This window comes from Trachurus trachurus (genome assembly GCF_905171665.1).
Source record: "Trachurus trachurus genome assembly, chromosome: 1".
Lineage (NCBI taxonomy): Eukaryota > Metazoa > Chordata > Actinopteri > Carangiformes > Carangidae > Trachurus > Trachurus trachurus.
This window is the reverse complement of record NC_139891.1, coordinates 35,976,319-35,998,351: the sequence shown is the minus strand read 5'-3', so window position 1 is coordinate 35,998,351 and position 22,033 is coordinate 35,976,319. Positions and strand designations below refer to the sequence as shown.

At 43.2% G+C, this 22,033-nt stretch overlaps 1 protein-coding gene across 1 annotated transcript; it reads right to left on the bottom strand.

Moving 5' to 3' along the window:
* Nucleotides 1–6,642: 6,642 nt before the first annotated feature.
* Nucleotides 6,643–20,753, bottom strand: LOC310991139 (uncharacterized protein; the record flags this gene model as incomplete). Its single annotated transcript, XM_083978739.1, has 3 exons — nt 6,643–8,304; nt 17,929–17,956; nt 19,114–20,753. The coding sequence occupies 3 exons, from the start codon at nt 20,751–20,753 to the stop codon at nt 6,643–6,645; spliced, it is 3,330 nt and encodes a 1,109-aa protein (XP_083834865.1).
* Nucleotides 20,754–22,033: the final 1,280 nt, after the last annotated feature.

Genomic DNA, 22,033 nt, shown 5'->3' with positions numbered 1-22,033 from the left:
AATTAAAAAACAACTGTAAATTGTATAAATGATGGCCAAATGTTGGATTAATACATTTTTAACAGTCATTTATCAATGTACAGTGTAGTTTAGATTGAGACTCGATTTAGACGTCTAAATCAAGACCTCATATCAACGTCTATTTTTGGACCAAATCTAGACGATTGAATTGTATAATGAATACTGACCAAAGAAAACTACTGTAAATTGTATAAATGATGGCCAAATGCTGGATTAAAACATTTGTAACAGTCATTGATCAATGTACAGTGTAGTTTAGATTTAGACTCGATTTAGACGTCTAAATCAAGACCTCATATCAACGTCTATTTTAAGACCAAATCTAGACGATTGCACTAAATGATGAATACTGTCCAAAAAGTAACTGTAAATTGTATAAATGGTGGCCAAATGTTGGATTAAAACATTTATAACAGTCATTGATCAAAGTGCAGTGTAGTTTAGATTTAGACTCGATTTAGACGTCTAAATCAAGACCTCATATCAACGTCTATTTTTAGACCAAATCTAGACGGTTGAATTAAATACATTAAATAATGAATACTGCCCAAATAAATAACTGTAAGTTGCACAATGGTGTCCAAATATTGTACTAAAATCATCTGAATGACCATTGATCAATATACAGTGAAGTTTAGATTTAGCCTTGATTTAGATGTTTAATCAGCATCTAGATTTAGACCAGGTTTAAACTATTAAGTTATCTTTATCTTTTTTATGTTGTTTATGTTATGTTTACATCTTATGCTTTCTTTTTTAAGCATAAGATTATGCCAACCATGTTTAGAAATATTTAGATATCACTATTAACCTATATAGATATAGGCAGTTTGCAATTAAGTTTATTGAGCATTAATGCAAATAATTCCTTTGAAAAAATAATTATTGGTGAACAGTAAAATAAAATGGCAATTTGCACTATAGGCGATCGGGGACAGTAGCCAGCAGATCCCTCTATGATCCCTCCCCTCCCCACTAGGAGGCAGCAACACGCTGGAAGTTGTCTTGTGGACCGGAAATCAGTTTCGGGAAGTTGAAAAACGACTTCTGGCCGTCTATGCTTCTAGCACTACACCACATCCATGCACGACACCAGTCGAGAGCGGAGAAGAGTGTGCGAAAAGAAGAAGAGCTTCCTATAGGTGAGTGGTCAAGGTTACGTTATTGAAATGCTGCTTTTTCCTGCAATGTTTGTTCATTTAATTGTCATCAATCCGTTTGCAAAATGCCGACGATATGCTTGATATGCTAGCTATGGCTGGCCTGCCCTGCTAGCTCGCTAGCTATGGCTTGCCTGCTAGTACAAGCATCATTGCAAAAACGATTTGTTTGTTTGTGAAATATGGCATGCTCAGCCAAAAGTAAGGTTTAAATGAGACTTAACACAGTAGCACATACAATAGCAGATTTTCTTGAGTCATATGATGCATAATACTTACTACCTGAAAATATAAGCCCAAAATTGATTAAAATATAGCTAGCAGCACTATTTCCAGTGTCTATTTGATTTCATAAACTCCCAGTTACAGACTTGTAAGGGTCACATTTTCCTTACCTAAAGGAACAGTCCCTGAATTCAACTTTGAAAAGCGTTTCCTTAAGTAATTCCATGTTTTTCACAATGTTGATAATTTGTAATATCATACAGATTGCAAAGCTGTCTCATATTGGAGGAAAGGATTTGAAGACCTGCACGAACAAAATCATGGACAGGTATGATTACACATAGAAGTTTAATATCTGTAGAACAGACAACATAATAGTGGGTGGTTACAATGTGGTAGTGTCATACAAGTTATATAAGTTTACTGTTAACAATTGTCTTCATTTTTTATCTGTTGCAGACTCTTCATGAACAGCATCATGACACAATTTAATATGTTGGAGGTGGGAAGCAAAAGAAGAGGGCCTTCACACAGACTGCCTTCTACTCTGTGGTCACAGGTAAATAGAAAACTGTCTGCTAGTTATTTGGAAATTGCTTCATGTTAAACATGTGTGACTGACATGACATTAACAAACAACAATTTGTCTGGACTGTACTAGGTAATCTCTGTAATACTGACAATTATGAAACTTAATTGGTGTTGTTTCATGAAAGGGAACCATAATACAGTTATAGTCAGGCTTTATTTATTCATTTATTAATCTTTACAGACTTACTGCGCAGTGCAAGTTTTGTCCAGTGCAGTGCAGCACGCGCTTGGTTTGCAGTTTGGTAGACAGAGGTGTGCAGAGATGGGTGTGGCGGCGCAGCAGGGGGAGGAGTCACATTCAGCTTGGCGCAGTGACAGTTTCGTGCCAAAGAGCAGCGCCGACGGTGCGCTGAATGCTTGCCAACTAAAACCAGGTCTACTCTCGGCGCAAGGCAGTGCAGTGGTAGTTTGGCTGACAGGCGCAGAGTGCACACGTCACCAAGACCTCACAGGCAGGTTTCCACAGATTCAGGCACATTTTAATGCAATTGCAATTGTCACTATTCAATGCAATCATCTTAATCAGCACATACATCTATATCTATATAGATTGTCCCGTCACATCTGATGTCAGATCAAAGGCGGTTGGCATGTGTAATGGAACTCAACCTGCCTGATTTAACACAGATTAAAACGTGATGCAAAATAACAAGTTAACATCTCTCTCAGCCAACCACAAACAGCATCAGAGAGTGAATATATATTCGGCATTGCTCATCTCCGGAAAAAAAGAGAGAGAGACGCTCTGCGATGCGTCCTTTAAGCACAGCTGCTTCTGGTTTCATCCCCATTACTATTTTTTTTATGTTGATGTGATCTGTGCACAGTGGTTACAGGGGTTTAAAGGAGCATTATCGCAAATACAGCAGTAATAGCATAAAATAAGCTGAAATATGCAAAAGATAGGTCGGGGGAGCCATAAATAAATTTACAAAGAAAATAGCAAACAGTGTAGTGTCCGTGGGGCAAATGCAGAATTTGTCTATGTTATGATCCAAGCCGGCCCGCCGCTTGCTGCGTTTAATTGCACTCGGAACGCGGAAAACCAAACTCCGAATCGGAAAAATGCAATAGAAAATTGTAATGTAGCAGTGTTAGACTGTTTATAGTCACTGAATCGCTCGGTAGAACACTTCTCTCCACGCCCCTGTGTCTTTCTTCAGCTGTCCTCTCAGCGTTATTAAAGTGTTGACACAAAAATGATTTTAACGGCACATTAACGCGGGCCACTCTGTAGTTTTGGAAAACAGAGAGGCTGCTCCTCTCCAGACATGTGTATGCGTCTGTGTGTGTGAGTTACTACAGTTACGGCGACGCTCCCGTCCCCCGGATATTTCTGCAGTTGGATTTACATGATCTGGTCTGAGACATGAAACTCATGGACTGAGGAGTCGTCCACTGCGGTCTGCACGTACTCCGTCGTGCATTTGTAGGAGGAAGTTGTAGCTGTTGTTGTGGTTGTGCGCGACGTAGAGCTGCCGTGTCGACTAGGGAGTTTTTTTTTTCCTTTCCCCAATCGCACGGTGAGGGAGGGGGAGGGGTGGGTGCATATTTTTTCTCCTCATATCCTACACTAGAGAACTTGTTCTTCTTATCACCAAACGAGGCTGCTCTCTCTCTGACAACTGATTGCACTTGTTTATATCTGATATGCTCCGCCACTGGCTCCATCTAGTGGCCGCGGATTTGCGTTAATGCTCCTTTAAATATAGGATACTAGCGTCTTTATTAGTGGGAAAAGGGTGTGTTTTTTGTTGGTTTGTTTTTTCACACATGGTCAACGCAGGGCAAATCTGATTAACAATAACCTCCTCCCAGACTACTTCTGCTCAGTCCGTGGAGGTCTGTACGTGTTGCCATGTATTTGACCACTGTGAGCCTGGACCTCCCGGACCAAAACATCAGTTTCCTCCTGTAAAAAGTTTGGCTGTCTGGCATCACTGTCTCCCTCGTCCATGTCGAAATGACAAAATTGCAGTGCGCATCACTCGTGGGTCATTTAAAGGTGAGGAGAGGAGCTCATTTGATTGGTGAAGAACGGACTCGCACCCTCTCCTTTGCCATTTGCGCCGGTAGGAGTAGAGGGACGGGAGGAGTGCCTGTGCCGAGCTGCGCCGTGCACCAAACTTGTAAAGTGCTCCTAGACACACCCCGTTGGCGCGACTGCGCCTGGTTTATGAAACTAGAGCCCCAAGTCTCAAATGGGTGGTGACCAATGCCCATTGAGTCAAGTCCTTTGAAACCATCTACCTTTTGTTATTGGATAGTATCTCTGTGACATCACGTAAAACAATAGGCAACCACACTTGCAATTTCTCTTCATTTATTTTATTGCTTTGTTTGCAGAAGCTGTACGAAAGTCCTTTAAGGATGCCACAGATGACCTCATTGCCTCAGCAACGGAGCTACATTTTGAGCAGGCCCCAGCTCGCAGCGGTGGAGGGAGCTACAAGAGGCCATTGGTGTAGTTGTCGTTTTTGTTTGCCTTTTTGTTAACAGTTTCAGGGTGTTCTTTTCAAATTTCTAATGTTTTTAACCCTCCTGTTCTGTTCTGACTCAAATTGACCCAATCTGTTCACTTCCTCCATCCTTGGTTCTTTCCTTCCTTCCCTTCATCCTTCCTTCTTCTTCCTTCTTCTTGATCCACTTGTTCCCTCCCTCCATGTTTTGTATTTTCTGTTTTGTAAACGAATTAAAAATATTTATATTGCACTTTCATATGTTTGTGATGGTTGGAATTTGTTTTAAAAATGTAGGTTGATTGAGATTACAGTAGGATAGTTTGGTTAATGTTCCCATCAAGAGATATATTTATATCCAGTGGTAAAATAAGCATGACATTAGTGTTACTGAAACCTATTTAAAAGACCAAAAAAACACATAATGTGAATAGATTGTCATAACATACTGCAACTACATCAAGGTAAGGATCACAGGTTAAATTTGGTCATGATGCATTTTGACAACTTTAATGTCCTTTTTAATATAGGGTTCTTGTTAATCATTTGATAGATTGTAATTACATGACTTAAATATCTAGATTTATTAGAATATCCATATAATAGTATGTTTAATTGATGTCTAGATTTTGTAATGGACTTTAAATATGGTATAAAAGTAAACGTCTAAAATTAGTCGTCTATAAATAGACGTTCATTAGCAGTTATTTAAACGTCTAAGATTAGACGAGGCGTATACATTTGGTATAAAAATAGACGTCTGGCAAACGTCTAAATTTAGCGGTTATTTAAACGTCTATGATTAGACCAGATGTCTAGACGTAGTCGTCTTTTAGACGTCTATTAGACGGCTAGTATAAACTTAGACGTCTAAAAAACTTTCACTTTTATACCAGGGGTAGACCGATTTTAGCCTAGACGTCTAGGGACCATTTAGACGTCTATTAGACGTCTTTTAGACCGGAAAATGCTCGGTGGGTATTGATATATAAAAAAAAATAAAGGCCTCTAGAACTGATGCAAATACTTTGCATCAGGATTTAAAATAAATACAAATTGGGAAAAGTGCATTCCATAGGTAAAAAAAAGAAAAAGGTGAAAGGATTTTTACTAGGCATGTTCCATACGAATGAATAACCTTTTACTAAAGTAAATAAGGTTCAGTTGTTGTTGTTTTTTATCTCAAGGAAGAGAGAGAGAGAAAGACAGACAGACAGAATTTGTGTGTCTGAGTTAGAGAGTGGGAGAGGGAGTGTGTGTGTTTGTGTCCCGGTGGCTTCTTACTGTTAGCTTTATGTTGCTAGCGTCTTTAGCAGCGTCCTCGTAGCTTTAAAAACTCTGTCGGAGCGATGGTCATGTTTCAGGTGACTGATAAGGTTTGAAGTATTAAAGCTCGCGCTATTTTTCCCACCTCGTGGAACTTGCTTGGAACATTATTACAAATATCTAGCGACCTGTCTTCTTTATTACTGTCCCACATTACCGCCGTCATGTTCTGTGTTTACAAATGTACGCATGTTGTGCTGCATTCACGTGTTGACGTTCCCAGTTCCCGGTTTGCGAGCCGTTTTTCCCTTAGACATATATACATGTCCATGGTTCTTCCGATCTTTTCATGTTCATATTTCTATGGTTTATGTGTAACATAGGTTAAATACTGTGGATAAGATGTTGATATCAAGTCAAGTCAGCAACTACCAAATTTATGGCCGAGTTGACCAGTTGTTTTCCGACATGAGGGAGTATTCTGATGATTTTTTTCAGTCAGAAATTTGTTTTTCCGATGATACCTAGGCCACTTGAATGCAGCATTCACTGCAGGCCGTTCACTCCGGTGAATCGCTCTACTCCAGTGGTGGCAGTAGTAACATTTTCTTTATTGTTAATCTCGCGGGTCTATTGTCATTCTCATCCAATAGTCTGTGTATGAGTCTCGTGCAGCAGGAAGCTTTGCGCCGTTTGTGTAGTGACAAAAGTAAGAGTGCAAAAAAAAACAAAAAACAGTTTCGTCCCGACTGCGTCCCGGGGGATATTGATTATCGACCCAAATACATATTTTTACGTCCCCGGTACGACGGGACGGTGTTGTTCTGGAGTCCTGTTTTACATAAATCTATTAACATGATTATAGAAGAATTATATGAAGGATTACCACCCCCCCCCCCCCCCCCCCCCCCATCCTGTGATCAGATGATCAGAGGGGCAGAGTTTTTACCTCCATCATTAACACAGGGACTGAAGTATGGGTGTAGTTTGTCAGTGAAACTGCAGCCAGTGAAGGAGTAGATGAGAGTTGCAGCATCTACGTCATAAAAAGATACCAGACCCTCCTCATAATCCACAAACACCCCCATCTTCTCAAGACCAGACCTCAGACTGAGATCGACTGGGGGGTCCTCAAGAGCTTCGTGCTCATCTCCATTTCTCAAACATATCGTCCAGTAACCCTCCTCAGGACTCTCGCTAATGTATCCCTTCCTGTCAATCGACTCTCTAACCACTCCCACATACCACCAAGTTTTTCCTTTAACCTGAACCTCAAAGTAAAATCTGCCTGAAGAGAAACTCTGTTTTCCTAAGACATTAACACATTCATCAAATCTCTCCCAGTTGTCTGGGAGTTTCTTCTTCACATCACCATGATGAACTTGTTTTCCATCATCAGACAGGATGAGTTCAGGATGTGCTGTATCAGGATCCAGAGTCACATCCACTGCAAACTGCTGGACCCTCTTCACCTCAGCCTCCATCTTCATCTCCTCCATCTGTCCAGGGACTGTCTTCATCTCAGCCTCCTTCATCTGTCCACGGAGTGTCTCCTCCAGCTGAGACACAGCTCTCACCACAGTCCCCTCATATGATGGTGGACGGACTCTGACCTGTGTCCAGTCCTTGGTGGGTGGACCAGCTATTAGGGATGGGAAGCTTTGGAGGAGGTGGAGGTGGTCTTCAGAGAGTGAGAGCTGCTCCACCTCAGTGCTTCTCTTCTCCAGCTCAGAGATTTCCTGTTCCAGCTCTGTGATGAAGTCTTCAGCCTGTTTCTCTGAGCTTTTCTGTTTCTCTTCTATCTCCTTGATGAGCTGCTTTAGGCCTCTGTCAACAGACTCCTTCAGAGCAGTGAAGACCTCAACACCTTCTGCTTCCTCTCTGTCTGCAGCAGCTTTACTGGTCTCCACTGACTGTTTCATCTCCTCAATCTTCAGTCGTCTCTTCTGGATCATCTGCTGAGTTTCAGCCTCTGTCTTCTGCAGCTCTGCCTTCTTTCCTTCATATTCTTCTCTCAGAGGAACAAACTCATGAGTCTTGTGGTCTAAAACAGAGCAGAGCACACAGACACATATCTGGTCGGTCTGACAGAACAGCTCCAGAGGTTTATCGTGCTTCCTGCACATCCTGTCCTCCAGGTTCTCCACAGGCTCCATCAGCTGATGTCTCCTCAGACCTGACAGTGTCAGATGAGGCTCCAGGTGAGTCTCACAGTAGGAGGTCAGACACACCAGGCAGGACCTCAGGGCCTTCAGTTTGGTTCCAGTGCAGACGTCACAGGGAACTTCTCCTGGTTTGGAAACTTGTTGCTCTGAGCTGCTGCTGCTGGTTTTCTGTTGAGCTTCACATCTGAACTGAGCAACAACCTCAGAGATGAACGTGTTGATCTTCAGCTCAGGTCTCACATTGAAAACCTCTTTACACATTGGACACTGACACCTGTCATTAACGTCCCAGTGCTGAGTGATGCAGCTCTGACAGAAGTTGTGTCCACATGGTGTAGTGACTGGATCAGTGAAGACATCCAGACAGATGGAGCACAGGAACTGATCTTCAGACCTCAGGTTGCTGGCAGCAGACATGTCTACACACTGAGGGAGAGAAAACAAACATTCATTTAAAAATAATGTTCTGTCTATTTAAAGACCCCCTCCAATCATCATTTTTAGCTAGTTTAAAGCCTCCTCAGTAGTCTTTAAATTGGGATTCTGAAAATTTAGTCAAAATCACAAAACCTGTGCCATTTCCCAGAGCTCTCCTTCTGCAGAGTAGCTCATTAGCAATGCCCCTTAGAGTCGTAGGTGGAGACAGCGCTGCTCTACACCCTCCATGACATGACAACCCCAGTCTACCTGAAACTGCCAGTTTGCGTCTGCCATTGGTTCAGCAATTTGAAGGCAGAGATACTCAGAAATGCAATTTTGCACTTACTTTTCTGCTGATATGTCCTATAGCATCAGAAAAATACCACATGAACATGTGAACAACATGAAAAACAGGAGGGGGGGAGGGGGTCTTTAAGACTGAGACATGTTGACCTGTATGGAACTATATTTTAGCTAGAGTTTTGTACTCTCTCTACATTTAAGTCCAGGCTGAAGACCTTCCTCTATAGCCATTTTCCCACTAAAATTAGCGGATCGACGCGGGTTTTTTAAACATGGGTCGACCCGCTAACAATCGGCATTTGGCCCCTTTCCCATTGACCAAAATGAGCTGAGTCTGACCCCCCCCCCAGACAGAGCATAAACCAGTCGCCCCGCTCTCATCCGCGGTGCAAGAGACACACACAGTCATGCCACAGCCGCCCGCCGCGGAGTGTCCGTCCGCCGAGGCAGACTCTCTGGCTGGCTGACCTGGAGCACCAGGACCGCGGAGGACAGAGAGTCTGCTGCGGCCGGATGACGGACGTCCGCGGCACAACGCGTCAGTTAAACAGACTGTCACTTCTTTTCTTTTCTTTTTTTCTATAGTTTTTGGTCAGTGTTCTCTGATGTTTTGATCCCAGTCTCGGATGAGAGCAGAGCGGAGCAGAGCTTTGTTTTGGTACGTGATATGAGACGCGACCGGCGCGATGACGTAGCGTCACGTAACGTTCAGTGTCATCACGTAAATTAGCGGGTTGACGCGGGTCTGGCGTTCCCACTGCAAGCCGAGCAGAGCCGAGCCGATTAAAGGCGATTTTAACCCGCGTCGCTTGCCGAGTCGTTTGACCCGCGTCGACGCGGGTCGACACGGCTCAGTGCGCCTTTCCCACTGCCACCAAAAGCCGATTGTTAGCGGGTTTAAACGGGTATTTTGGCCAGTGGGAAAGGGGTATGTGACATAGCTTTTAGTTAGGGCTGGTGCAGGTAGCTCTTAACCATTTTATAGCTACACTGCTATAGGCTTAAACTGTGTCCGAAATCACTCACTACTTCACTACTCCCTACTCACTATACACTTTCAGCCCAAAAATAATCATACCCCTGTCAAATACAAGGAATTTCTTAATTTTTTCAGTTACAGATTAGTATTTCAACTCAGATATGACATAAATAGGACATTGAGGAAAGTCTGGAGTGACAACCAATTTATTTAAAGCAGAAGTGAGTGGTCCGGTCGTTTTTGCTAATGCTGCGTTCCAGGCAGGCTTTTGAAATCGTAAATTACAGCTTCAAGTCACAACTTACGACTTTGTAGCGTTCCAGGCAACCCACTCGTGTTTTTCCGACCTGTTTTACCGGTGAAAGTCACTATAACGGCCACTCGTAACTTCTGACCCGTGAACTCGTACCAGATCGAACTGGTACGACTTCACGGTCGGAAAAATACGAGTTTCCTTGAACGCACCATAACAGTCCTCGTCCCTACGTCGCCACATTCACGGCGTTCCTTGGCTGCACACACAGCTCTGCATGCCGTTCTCTCTCCTCATTGGATAAAAACTGTAGGATACGATAAATGTTTTCTCCTCGGCTCAGAGCAGAGCAGAGTGACTGACAGACCCGTGTTTCAGTTCAAACACTCTATAGAAGTGATTGCTGTCGGAAGATATAACTATTTAAGACTTATATTAACACAAATATATCACTTACTTCTGCTTTAAGTAAAGTTACATTGTTAAAGATGTTTAATTAGGCCTAAACTTTGAAAATCACCATGTCCTAAATTGTTCATACCTCAGTGAAACCAAAACAAATAGCCATAGGATGTTTGAACAAACCATTCCCTTTAACTATTTCGACCTCACAAATTGCTCATCACATCTCCCTCCGGACCGCATGTTTTTGGCTATTTGTTTACCTTTTTTCTCACGTCAAAGTGAACTCTGTACATCACCTAGAAACGAACGGTTTTCTACAGCTAAATAAGTATTTTTGTAGGCAAATCTGGGGTGTGCGGCGGCGTGGAGTGCAGCGGTACGGAGACAGCTCTGTGACTGTATGAGTGACCGCCGGTGAGTGTTTTGGGACGGGGGCGGCCGGCTCACAACGCCCGCTGCACGTTGAAAACAGCAGTGATAACGTGCTTTCAGGTCCGAATCTCCAAAGCAGAAACGTTTGTAACAGCACCGGGAAAAGTCACTAGATTTGTCGCTAGTCGCTTTTGACAAAAAAAGTCGCCAATAGGGTTTGAAAAGTCGCCAGATTTAGCGAGAAAGTCGCCAAGTTGGCAGCACGGTGTACACAGGGTACCTGAGAGTGTTTATTAACATAATCTGTAAAAAAAAACAAAAAAAAAAACAGTTTTGACGAGCTAACTCGTCAACGGTCGCAAAAGAGTTAATAGTCTAAAGTGTTTCCAATTATTTTCAATGTTTCTGGGGGGTTTTTGACCAGTTTTCTTAATATAAAAGTTGACTTGCTTGTGACATTTCAGTCATTTTCATGTCAACGCAAGACTTGCCACGGCAAAGACCATGAGTTAGGACTGACTACACATTGTAAATGCCAAAAAGGAAGGAAAAGGATACAAAAAGGTGCCAGTGTCAACAGTGCAAAGTATCATCAAAGTATGAGGACCAAAAATTGCGGTCCAAAGTCAGTAGTGTCAACTCGGCTAGTCAGAAAGATCAAGCGAAATGTTGAAATCAATCCAAGGACTACTACCAAGGCTGAAGGAACTAAATGCAAGTGGTGTGACCAAGGGAGTCAGGTTATTTTGAAAAGTGGTGGAGACAATAACCATATGCACTCCAGCACCACGGTCTGTTGTAGTCGACATACATTTTTCATAGTATTAAAGATAATGACTATTATTATTTTTATAATAATTTATTGGTAGATGGGCTGCAGGCGGGTTAGTGACTTGACTGATGAGTTCTGGCCCAGGGGCCGCCAATTCAATAACACTGATGTAGGGTATATGAATTCTCACTATACATTCAGCACTACGAAAACGTCTGTCCGTCCTGGGTGAGGGATCCCTCCTCCACCACCACCCTGAGGTTTCTCCAATTTTTCCCTGTTAAAAGGGTTTCTGTGAGTTTTTCCTCAGTTGACGTGAGGGTCTAAGGCAAGGCAATTTTATTTGTATAGCCCGTTTTTACAAACAGTTTGTCTCAAAGGGCTTTACATGGCATTGTAACAACATCCTCTGTCCTTAGACCCTCACATCGACTGAGGAAAAACTCCATGGAAACCCTGTTAACAGGGAAAAATCTGAGAAACCTCAGGGTGAGCAACAGAGGAGGGATCCCTCGCCCAGGACGGACAGACGTGCAATAGATGTTGTTACAGACAAGAAAACAGTTTACAGTTTGTCACAGAATCTGCGAAATATGGAAATGTTAGCAGGAGTTGATGAAGGCAGTCTCTGGTGAGGGGAGGGGGCGAGAGGGGGCGGGGGGGGGGGGGGGGGGGGGGGGTGCAGGGAGAGCCGGTCAGCTCGATGGGAGGACTGGGTGGCAGACTGGTCCATGGGAAGGAAGGGGAGGCCGGTCTAACAGCAGGGGAAGGGGTGGGAGGGGGGCGATGCAGGCGGCGGCTGGTGCAGAGAGATGGAGCTCCGGGCAGAGGATGTTGTTATGATGCCATGTAAAGCCCTTTGAGACAAACTGTTGGTAAAAACAGGCTATACAAATAAAATTGCCTTGCCTTACAAAATGAAAAACAACTCTCTCCTCTCCTCTCCTTGTCTCGTCTCCTATCCTCCTTGTTTATGAACCAGCCTGCCCTCCCCATTTAGTCAGCCTGCTCTCCCTCCCTTCCCTGTATGTGACCCACCCTGCCCATCAGAAGCTTCCTCCATTAGCGCTCCTTTAACTGAACAATCGCATATTCCATCTTAAACTGTTTTCTTGTCTGTAAACAACATCTATGTCACATCTGTCCGTCCTGGGTGAGGGATCTCTCCTCTAAGCCGGTGCATATTCTCATTTTCCCAGGTCATAGTATTTCAAAGGAGGTTAAATCGAAAGCAAATCTCCTGGGAAGGGATGAAAGGGCAGCATTGTAAATTGGAGATAGGTGGTGTCTGAGGCCACCTCAGGAGAGCTAACTCCTCAGGCCTGGACTCTGCTGTCCATTTACATCTCAAGGAGAAAGCCCACTCCTTTGAGGACAGCAATGTCCAAATCCTAGACAGAGAGGATAGATGGTTTGAAAGAGGAGTTAAAGAGGCCATCTACGTAAAAGTAGAGAAACCATCCCTCAACAGGGGAGGTGGCCTCAGACACCACCTATCTCCAATTTACAATGCTGCCCTTTCATCCCTTCCCAGGAGATTCAACAATCTAGCCTCAAAGAACAACTACTGTTCACAAGTGGCAAGTGACTCCAACGACTGTCGTTATAACACAATAGGGCACCAACGAAGTCGAAACCAACTTTCCATCAAAGACAGTCATTTAAACGACTGTCGTTGGCACTTGGAGCACAAAAGGGAACCAGTGACATCATCACCCTTGTGAACGCCCACACAAGAGGTTAAATAGTGAGTCTCCACACCAGATAGTTGGACCAGTCCCAGCCTGGTCAGATGCTACATGAACTGATGAAGCCTCTTGGATGAGAGGTGAAACGTCTTCCTAGACAAATAACTAAGTCCAGTTGCTTTCGATTTAACCTCCTTTGAAAAAAAAGATCCCTCCTCTGTGTCTCTCCTTGAGGTTTTTTTCTACAAGTTTTTCCTCAGTTGATCTGAGTGTCTAGAGGATGTTGTTGATGATGATGTCATGTAAAGCCCTTTGAGACAAACTGTTTGTAAAAATGGCCTTTCCACATAAACCTGCCTTGCCTTGAAAACATAGTGAATATGATGATGAGCTTTACTCACCAGTGTTTGTAGAAACTCACCTGATGGACTCACTTTGTCTTTCTGTCTTGTCTCTACGGCAGCTCAGTTGTCCTCCTCTCACACTTTACTTTCTCCTCTGGACTATGACACTGAGCCTCTCCCTGTTTTCTGTGTCGCTCCTCCTCTCACTGCAGCTATAGGCGTGTTTGCTGTGAAACAGTTTCACTTTCAACCATCACATTAAAAATCTATATTTACATTATATAGATAAAAGTAACTAGTAACTACAGTGTTAAATATGTGTCCAGTAAATACAGACTAGAGTGGTCACAGCAGAGAAATTAAACAACACTGAGAAAATGAATAAAATAAATACAAGAGAACAATAGAATAAACTAAATGAAAGTGCAGTGATGTGAGTATATCAATAACCAGAGTTGTGTCAGATCAACAATTAAAAACAAACAACACAATCATGTTTGTGATTACAACATAATAAACTGGATTAGAAAAATATACAAATAATAACTATAATCTGAAAAAGGTGACAAACAGACAAACATTAAAGCAGCACTAAAGAACTTTCAGTTTTGGTTGAGTTTGGCGGCGCCAGTGGCCCAAAGCGGTAGTGTTTTGCCTGCAGGAAGACTCCCTTTCCCATGAGCACTAGCGCGTAGCGCCGTAAACATCCTGATCTCCCGGTGCATGGAAATTAACAGAAGTCGGCGGCTCTGTGTCTCTGTTGTCCGCAGCAACTTTGTGAGGGAGGGAGGGGCGGGGGAAGAGGAGAAGTGGCGCTCAGTCAATCTGTGAGGGAGGGGCGGGGGAGTGAGCTCAGCAGACTGCAGAGAGAGGGCCGAGAGAAACGAAACTCCAAAGCTAAATACATATTGGCGGTTTAACATTTTGACACCCCCGTAACTTTGACACCCCTGACGTAAGGGATAATGAATAGTTCGGAGGTTGTTATGGAGAAATAAACCCCGACAGGAAGTATGGAACTCCATTATTATTTCTCCATTAACAACCGACCAACTATACATTATCCCGAACACGGCCAACTAAATCATTCAATAATGTAATAATTTTATTCATGTAAAATTAGACCGTTGCTAGGGATGCCGCTCTGATCAGCGCAGCACAGAAAAGAGAAACTATGCAGGATATTTACCTATTTCCACATCGTGGCTGAAAAGCAAACTTGCATCAAAGCCTCTGACCCGTGTCACAGCTCCTCTCCTCTCGGTGGCACCGCGACTCCACGACACAAACGCACCCCGCACCCCGTAATCTCTTGTTTATGACAGATACGACTACACAAAATACATCGTAACGTGTATGGTAATCCATCGATCCACTGATTGATTATCAAAGGCTTCAAATGCACGAACGGGAGGAGGCTCAGCAAAACAGCGGCCATGACCGGACATGCAGAATCGGCTGTTGCTATGGAGTCCCTAGCAACGGTACGTTCAGCGGTGGTCTATCGAGAAATAAACACCACAGAATATTGGTGATTGACCAATCAGAATCGAGTATTCAAGAGAGCCGTGTTCTAAATGGAATCAAACATGACTGACTGACAGGGTAGTGAGTGACCAATGCCATTCTAAGCCTGGGCTCATACCAATTAGTCTTAGACATTAATTTGATTTTTTATATTCAAAACCCATGGATGTGGGTCCAAAATATAATACATTTTCACGGCCATTGAATCATTTCAGGATGCTATGAGTGACAGGTAAACAGCCAATCATTTAACAGCTGTGTAGTTGGGTTGCAGCGTCATGTGTGTTTAGCCTACAACAGAACAGCTGTAGTAGTAGAACATGAGGCTGAAGGAGAGGAGATTTTAAACTAAAAAGTTAGCTAAGTTAGCTCATCGGTATGGTAACAGGTGTCTGTTGGCTACCAGGGGCGTCTCTAGGATTTTGACACATACGGGGCTTAGCCCGGAAGAGTGACACATGCAATATATGCGCGCGCAGAGCGCGCGCCGAAATTTTTAGGCATAGAGACATTCTCCATCATTGGTGAAAAAGGTGAAAACGATGCAATCCACATCATCAAATGAATGACCCATTTTGAATTTAGTTCTATGTACTGACATTAGCTAGCTACGTAACAACACATTGTGTTTCCATTTAACACATTAGCAGCTACAGTAAAAGAGGCAGGCTGTGCGGGATCCCTGTCTGCTAACTAGCTGCTATCATGCATGAAAAAGAAAATAAACAAGATGGTTCGATGTTATAGCACATTAACTTCAGCAACTTTCCCCTCTAGAAGAAGCCCAAACTTAGTTATTTCTAGGTACACAATTCTCACACCCTACAATTGCATTTACAGATGCCAATAATTACAGATTGCTTTTTTTCTCATGTAATATCAACCAGAGCAATATCAACTAGCTGCTAGCTAGCTAACGTTAGCTACTACCCTCTTGTAGTTCCAGCTGCAACACTCTTTTCGAAATTATACATTTTTACATAATTTCTATTCCCATTACCTTTTTGATTGCTGACCACCTTTGGGGGAAAACATGGAAATCTTTTTTGTGGCATCTTGATACACTTTAGCTGCTACTAGCTACCAAAAGACAGCTGCAGCTTGCTGTTGTCAAACCTGCCTGCTGTCAGGTATTTGTTGTCAAGTTAAATGCGCCGCTGTTTTGGGTGAATGACGTCAAGTGCGACCTGGAGGTGTTAACCACTTGTGTGCCAAAGCCAAAGTAGTGGCTTTTTAAAAATATAATTAATTGTTACTCAAACCTGTCCAAAAACACTGTTTTATCGAAGCATCAACATAAGATAACCGTAGTTTGAGGATGTGATCTTTAAAAAAAAAAAAAAAAATTTTTTTTTTTTTTTTTTTTGAAAATTAATATTCGGGGCTAATTAAAAAACATCCGGGGCTTAAAGTGGAGGTGAAGCAGCCAGCCAAATACACATATTTCAATAAACTGTTTTCCACTGTACTTAAAAATGGTCAAACTAACACATGAAACGTAACCATTAAGGAAAAATTTTAAGTTTAGTTTGACGTTTTGCATTAGTTCTTTAGCTAGTGCGCCGCCATCTTGTCGTTCGACTGTCCGTGACGTCACGGTGTTGGTTGCCTCTGCTGGCTGACAGCCACAGACAGTGAAAGTGAAGGACATAGCTACAGACAGATACGGTAAAACATGAAACTGTGGAGGCACTGGATTAGAAGAGACACAGAGGAGACCTCTACTGTGTTGCTCCTTCTGTGAACTAGTTTTACAGTGTTAAAAACTAGAAAAAAAAAACTATTTTTTTCATTAACTGCCGCTAAGGAGCCGCCGCAGCAGACCGGCCCACGTTCACACCGTGATAAGCATCAGTCACACACACACACACACACACACACACACACACACACACACACACACACACACACACACACACAGCAGCGATCTGATGACATCGGTATTAACTGTAATAGCGCGCATCAATAAATAAGAAGGGAAGATCTCTGATCTCATCCTCCACACACCCAGCCCTCAGCAGAAGACTATTCAAACAATAAATATGTCTTACCTTTACAACAGGTGTCCAAAACAGTCAGCAGCAGCAGTCATCCAGCTCCAACAGTTTAATAATCCACCGATATTCCCGTTTACATGGCGTTCCTCGCAGCCATAGACTGTAAAAGCTCGCAGCCAGCGCGGTGTTTCATTCATTTGCATTGTGTGAAAAAAAAAAAAAAATTAGCGGCAGCAGCAGCAGTGTTTCTGATCAACCGGATCCGTTGCCCCGAATGTTTTAGCCTAGGGACGCCACTGTTGGCTACTGTTGGCTTTTTCCTTTACTTAACCAGGTTCGGGCGGCTTCTCTGCTCCACTTTGTGCCGTCTCTACTGTTGTGGAGCATGTGCACGTGCATTGTCCAGTTTCAGTCTGATTAAGGCGAATACATGCTAAAGAAAACTGATTTCCAATCGTATTATCTGGGAATCTTAATCGGAGTTGGAGAACTCCGATATTAGTCGGACAATAAAGTTTCTATTCTATTCTAACCCGTTAATATGCACTTTCAGTTGTCCAGTTATAGGCAATAATTTCGTTTCGTGTCTGTTCGAGTGGGAGTTTTTTTTTTAAATGCAATATATATAAGATATATATAAGGTAGGCTATACTTGAGGCTGACATCTGTTTAGCTAGAAAAGTTTTAAAACTAGGAATTTAGAAAATAATTTATAAATCAAATATTAATAAATTATTAAAATAGAAAGAGAAACTCAATGACTAAAGAAATTGATTAGCTAGTAGGAAGAGGGCACAGAGTTTGAACAATAAATCCTCTCTTTTACTCTCATTTTAATGCTGAGGCGAGAAGTGACGAGGCTATGAACAAGAATAGAAGTGGTACGGGGGGTGAGGGAGGGGCGGAGGCGGTTGATGTTGCGTAGGTGAAAATAAGCAGACCGGGTAATGTTATTGATATGAGAATGAAAAGATAGAGTACTGTCGAGGATGACACCCAGACTCTTAACCTGTGGGGAGGGGGAAACAGTGGAGTTGTCAATGGCTATTGAGAAAACTGTCAGTTTTTTATGTTGTTTGTTAATAGTTACTTTACAACTAACTGTTACGATTCCTAATTTTGCAGTATATTAAAATAGGCAATTCAGGAAGTGCTTTATAACCGGTGACTCTCAGAGGAAGAGAGGCAGGTCATTAGACATTTCTGTTGTTTTTGTATTTTATCTCTTGATTTAAACCAAGGTCAGTGCACCATTGTAGGACGGTCAAAAACCAAACTGCTTGGTCCAGTGTGAGTGTGTCCGTGTTAAACTGGTCCCAGATCAGATTTGAGAAGTGAACGCAGATGATCCTGGAGGTTCTTCAGAGCTGCTCGTTTTATTCTGTGCCTTTTGTAGTGAAATATGGAGGTGAAGCGTCTCCAACTACTCGCTGCTTTAATTCTCCCTCTCAGCGCCGTTGTGACACGTTTACTGACATCACAACACAAACAGGAATCGTAGATCAAAAGAAATATTTCAGCTCATAAACACAAAACGTGTGTGTGTGAATGACTCAGACCACAGAGACAGAGTCAAGAAGAGATTCAAACAAAGCTTTATTTATTATTGTTTAAATCACAATCAGCAGAGAGAGACAAGTAAACAATCAGAACAAATCAAAACAAACATCGTATTTAGTTTTTATTGTCCCCTCTGTACAGTCGCTGGGTATAAAGATGGGCGATGTCATTGGCTGCAGTTCATAAACTCCGCCCCCTCCATGTTAGTAGATGGGACATGAGCCAAACTAAAGAAACTCACAGATGTTTGGTTTTAATTAAAGATTTGATCCTATATAAATGAACAAGTGTGGCAGGTTTGGGCATGCATGTGGGCGTGACCTTGATGCTGAGGCTCCTCCCCCCGAACAGACTCTGGAAATGACATCACTGATGCAAAATGGCAGAAATTGTTTCTGAGATATTTTGGCTTTGGTGGCGTCCATCTTTATAAACAACTAAAGACAAGAACATGACTTGGGTATCTATCAAACAGTAAAGATAATCAATAATGAACATGATCACGATGACAGCATTGATGACTCAATGAATTGAATGAATCTAATGAATAAAGATCAATCAGTTAATTAAACCACACGTCAAAATCAAGTCATGTAATTGGTTTACTCAGTTTGATTGACAGGACAGATGATCAGAGGGGCAGAGTTTTTACCTCCATCATTATCACAGGGACAGAAGTATGGGTGTAGTTTGTCAGTGAAGCAGCAGCCAGTGAAGGAGTAGATGAGAGCTGCAGCATCTACGTCATAAAAGGAGACCAGACCCTCCTCATAATCCACAAACACCCCCACCTTCTCAAGACCAGACCTCAGACTGAGACGGACTGAGGAGTGATCACCAGCTATGTACTCGTTTCCATTTCTCAAACATATCGTCCAGTAACCATCCTGAGGTCTCAGTGTGATGATTCCCTTCCTGTTGATCGACTCTCTGGCCACTCCCACATCCCACTTAGTTTTTCCTTTAACCTGAACCTCAAAGTAAAATCTGCCTGAAGAGAAACTCTCTTTTCCTAAGACACAGGGACATTTATCAAATCTCTCTGGGTTGTCTGGGAGTTTCTTCCTCACATCACCACAGTGAACTTGTTTTCCATCATCAGACAGGATGAGTCCAGGATGTGCTGTATCAGGATCCAGAGTCACATCCACTGCAAACTGCTGGACCCTCTTCATCTCAGCCTCCATCACCTCCTTCATCTGTCCACGGACCGTCTCCTCCAGCTGAGACACAGCTCTCACCACAGTCCCCTCATATGATGGTGGACGGACTCTGACCTGTGTCCAGTCCTTGGTGGGTGGAGCAGCTTTCAGGGATGGGAAGCTTTGGAGGAGGTGGAGGTGGTCTTCAGAGAGTGAGAGCTGCTTCACCTCAGTGCTTCTCTTCTCCAGCTCAGAGATTTCCTGTTCCAGCTCTGTGATGAAGTCTTCAGCCTGTTTCTCTGAGCTTTTCTGTTTCTCTTCTATCTCCTTGATGAGCTGCTTCAGGCCTCTGTCAACAGACTCCTTCAGAGCAGTGAAGACCTCAACACCTTCTGCTTTCTCTCTGTCTGCAGCAGCTTTACTGATCTTCACTGACTGTTTCATCTCCTCAATCTTCAGTCGTCTCTTCTGGATCATCTGCTGAGTTTCAGCCTCTGTCTTCTGCAGCTCTGCCTTCTTTCCTTCATATTCTTCTCTCAGAGGAACAAACTCATGAGTCTTGTGGTCTAAAACAGAGCAGAGCATGCAGACACATGTCTGGTCGGTCTGACAGAACAGCTCCAGAGGTTTATCGTGCTTCCTACACACCCAGTCCTCCAGGTTCTCCACAGGCTCCATCAGCTGATGTCTCCTCAGACCTGAAAGTGTCAAATGAGGCTCCAGGTGAGTCTCACAGTAGGAGGTCAGACACACCAGGCAGGACTTCAGGGCCTTCAGTTTGGTTCCAGTGCAGACGTCACAGGGAACTTCTCCTGGTTTGGAAACTTGTTGCTCTGAGCTGCTGCTGCTGGTTTTCTGTTGAGCTTCACATCTGAACTGAGCAACAACCTCAGAGATGAACGTGTTGATCTTCAGCTGAGGTCTTGTGTAGAAAACCTCTTTACACATTGGGCACTGACACCTGTCATTAACGTCCCAGTGCTGAGTGATGCAGCTCTGACAGAAGTTGTGTCCACATGGTGTAGTGACTGGATCAGTGAAGACATCCAGACAGATGGAGCACAGGAACTGATCTTCAGACCTCAGGTTGCTGGCAGCAGACATGTCGACACACTGAGGGAGAGAAGACAAACATTAATTTACAAGAACGTTCTGTCTCCCCTCTCCTTCTCTCCTCCTTTCCTCTCCTCTCATCTCTCCTCCCCTCTCCTTCTCCTTCTCCTCTCCTTCTCCTTCTCCTCTCCTTCTCCTCTCCTCTCCTTCTCCTCTCCTCTCCTCTCCTCTCCTTGTCTCCTCCCCTCCTTTCCTCTCCTTCTCTTCTCTCCTCTCCCCATTTAGTCAGCCTGCTCTCCCTCCCTTCCCTGTATGTGACCCACCCTGCCCATCAGAAGCTTCCTCCATCAGCTCTCCTTTAACTGAACAATCCCATATTTCATCTTATAAACTGTTTTCTTGTCTGTAAACAACATCTATGTCACATCTGTCGGTCCTGGGTGAGAGATCCCTCCTCTGTCTCTCTCCTTGAGGTTTTTTTCTACAAGTTTTTTCCTCAGTTGATGTGAGTGTCTAGAGGATGTTGTTGATGATGATGTCATGTAAAAAAATGGCCTTTCCACATAAACCTGCCTTGCCTTGAAAACACAGTGAATATGATGAGCTGTACTCACCAGTGTTTGTAGAAACTCACCTGATGGACTCACTTTGACTTTCTGTCTTGTCTCTGCTGCAGCTCAGCCGTCCTCCTCTCACACTTTCACTTCTGGACAATAACACTCAGCCTCTCCCTGTTTTCTGTGTTGCTCCTCCTCTCACTGCAGCTATAGGCGTGTCTGCTGTGAAACAGTTTCACTTTCAACCATCACATTAAAAATCAATATCTACATTGTATAGATGAAAGTAACTAGTAACTATACAGTGTTAAATATGTGTCCAGTAAATACAGACTAGAGTGGTCACAGCAGAGAAATTAAACAACACTGAGAAAATGAATAAAATAAATACAAGAGAACAATAGAATAAACTAGAAAATTTCCTCTCGGGAAATTTGGAATGGGCCACGGCTACTGCCGGTGTTGCCATCTCTGTCAACATGGGAATCAAACCCACGATCTTGAGGTCAAGACAGAGCTGATCAGACAGACACATGATCATCTTTCTATAAGCACTGATATGGAGGAGCTGTAACCATATTAGGTTAACTGTGTGTGTGTGTGTGTGTGTGTGTGTGTGTGTGTGTGTGTGTGTGTGTGTGTGTGTGTGTGTGTGTGTGTGTGCGTGCGTGCGTGCGTGCGTGCGTGCGTGCGTGCGTGCGTGCGTGTGTTTATCTTGTGTAATAGGGCCAGGACTCAATTAAAACAATTAATCTAATTAATTAGAGGCTTTGT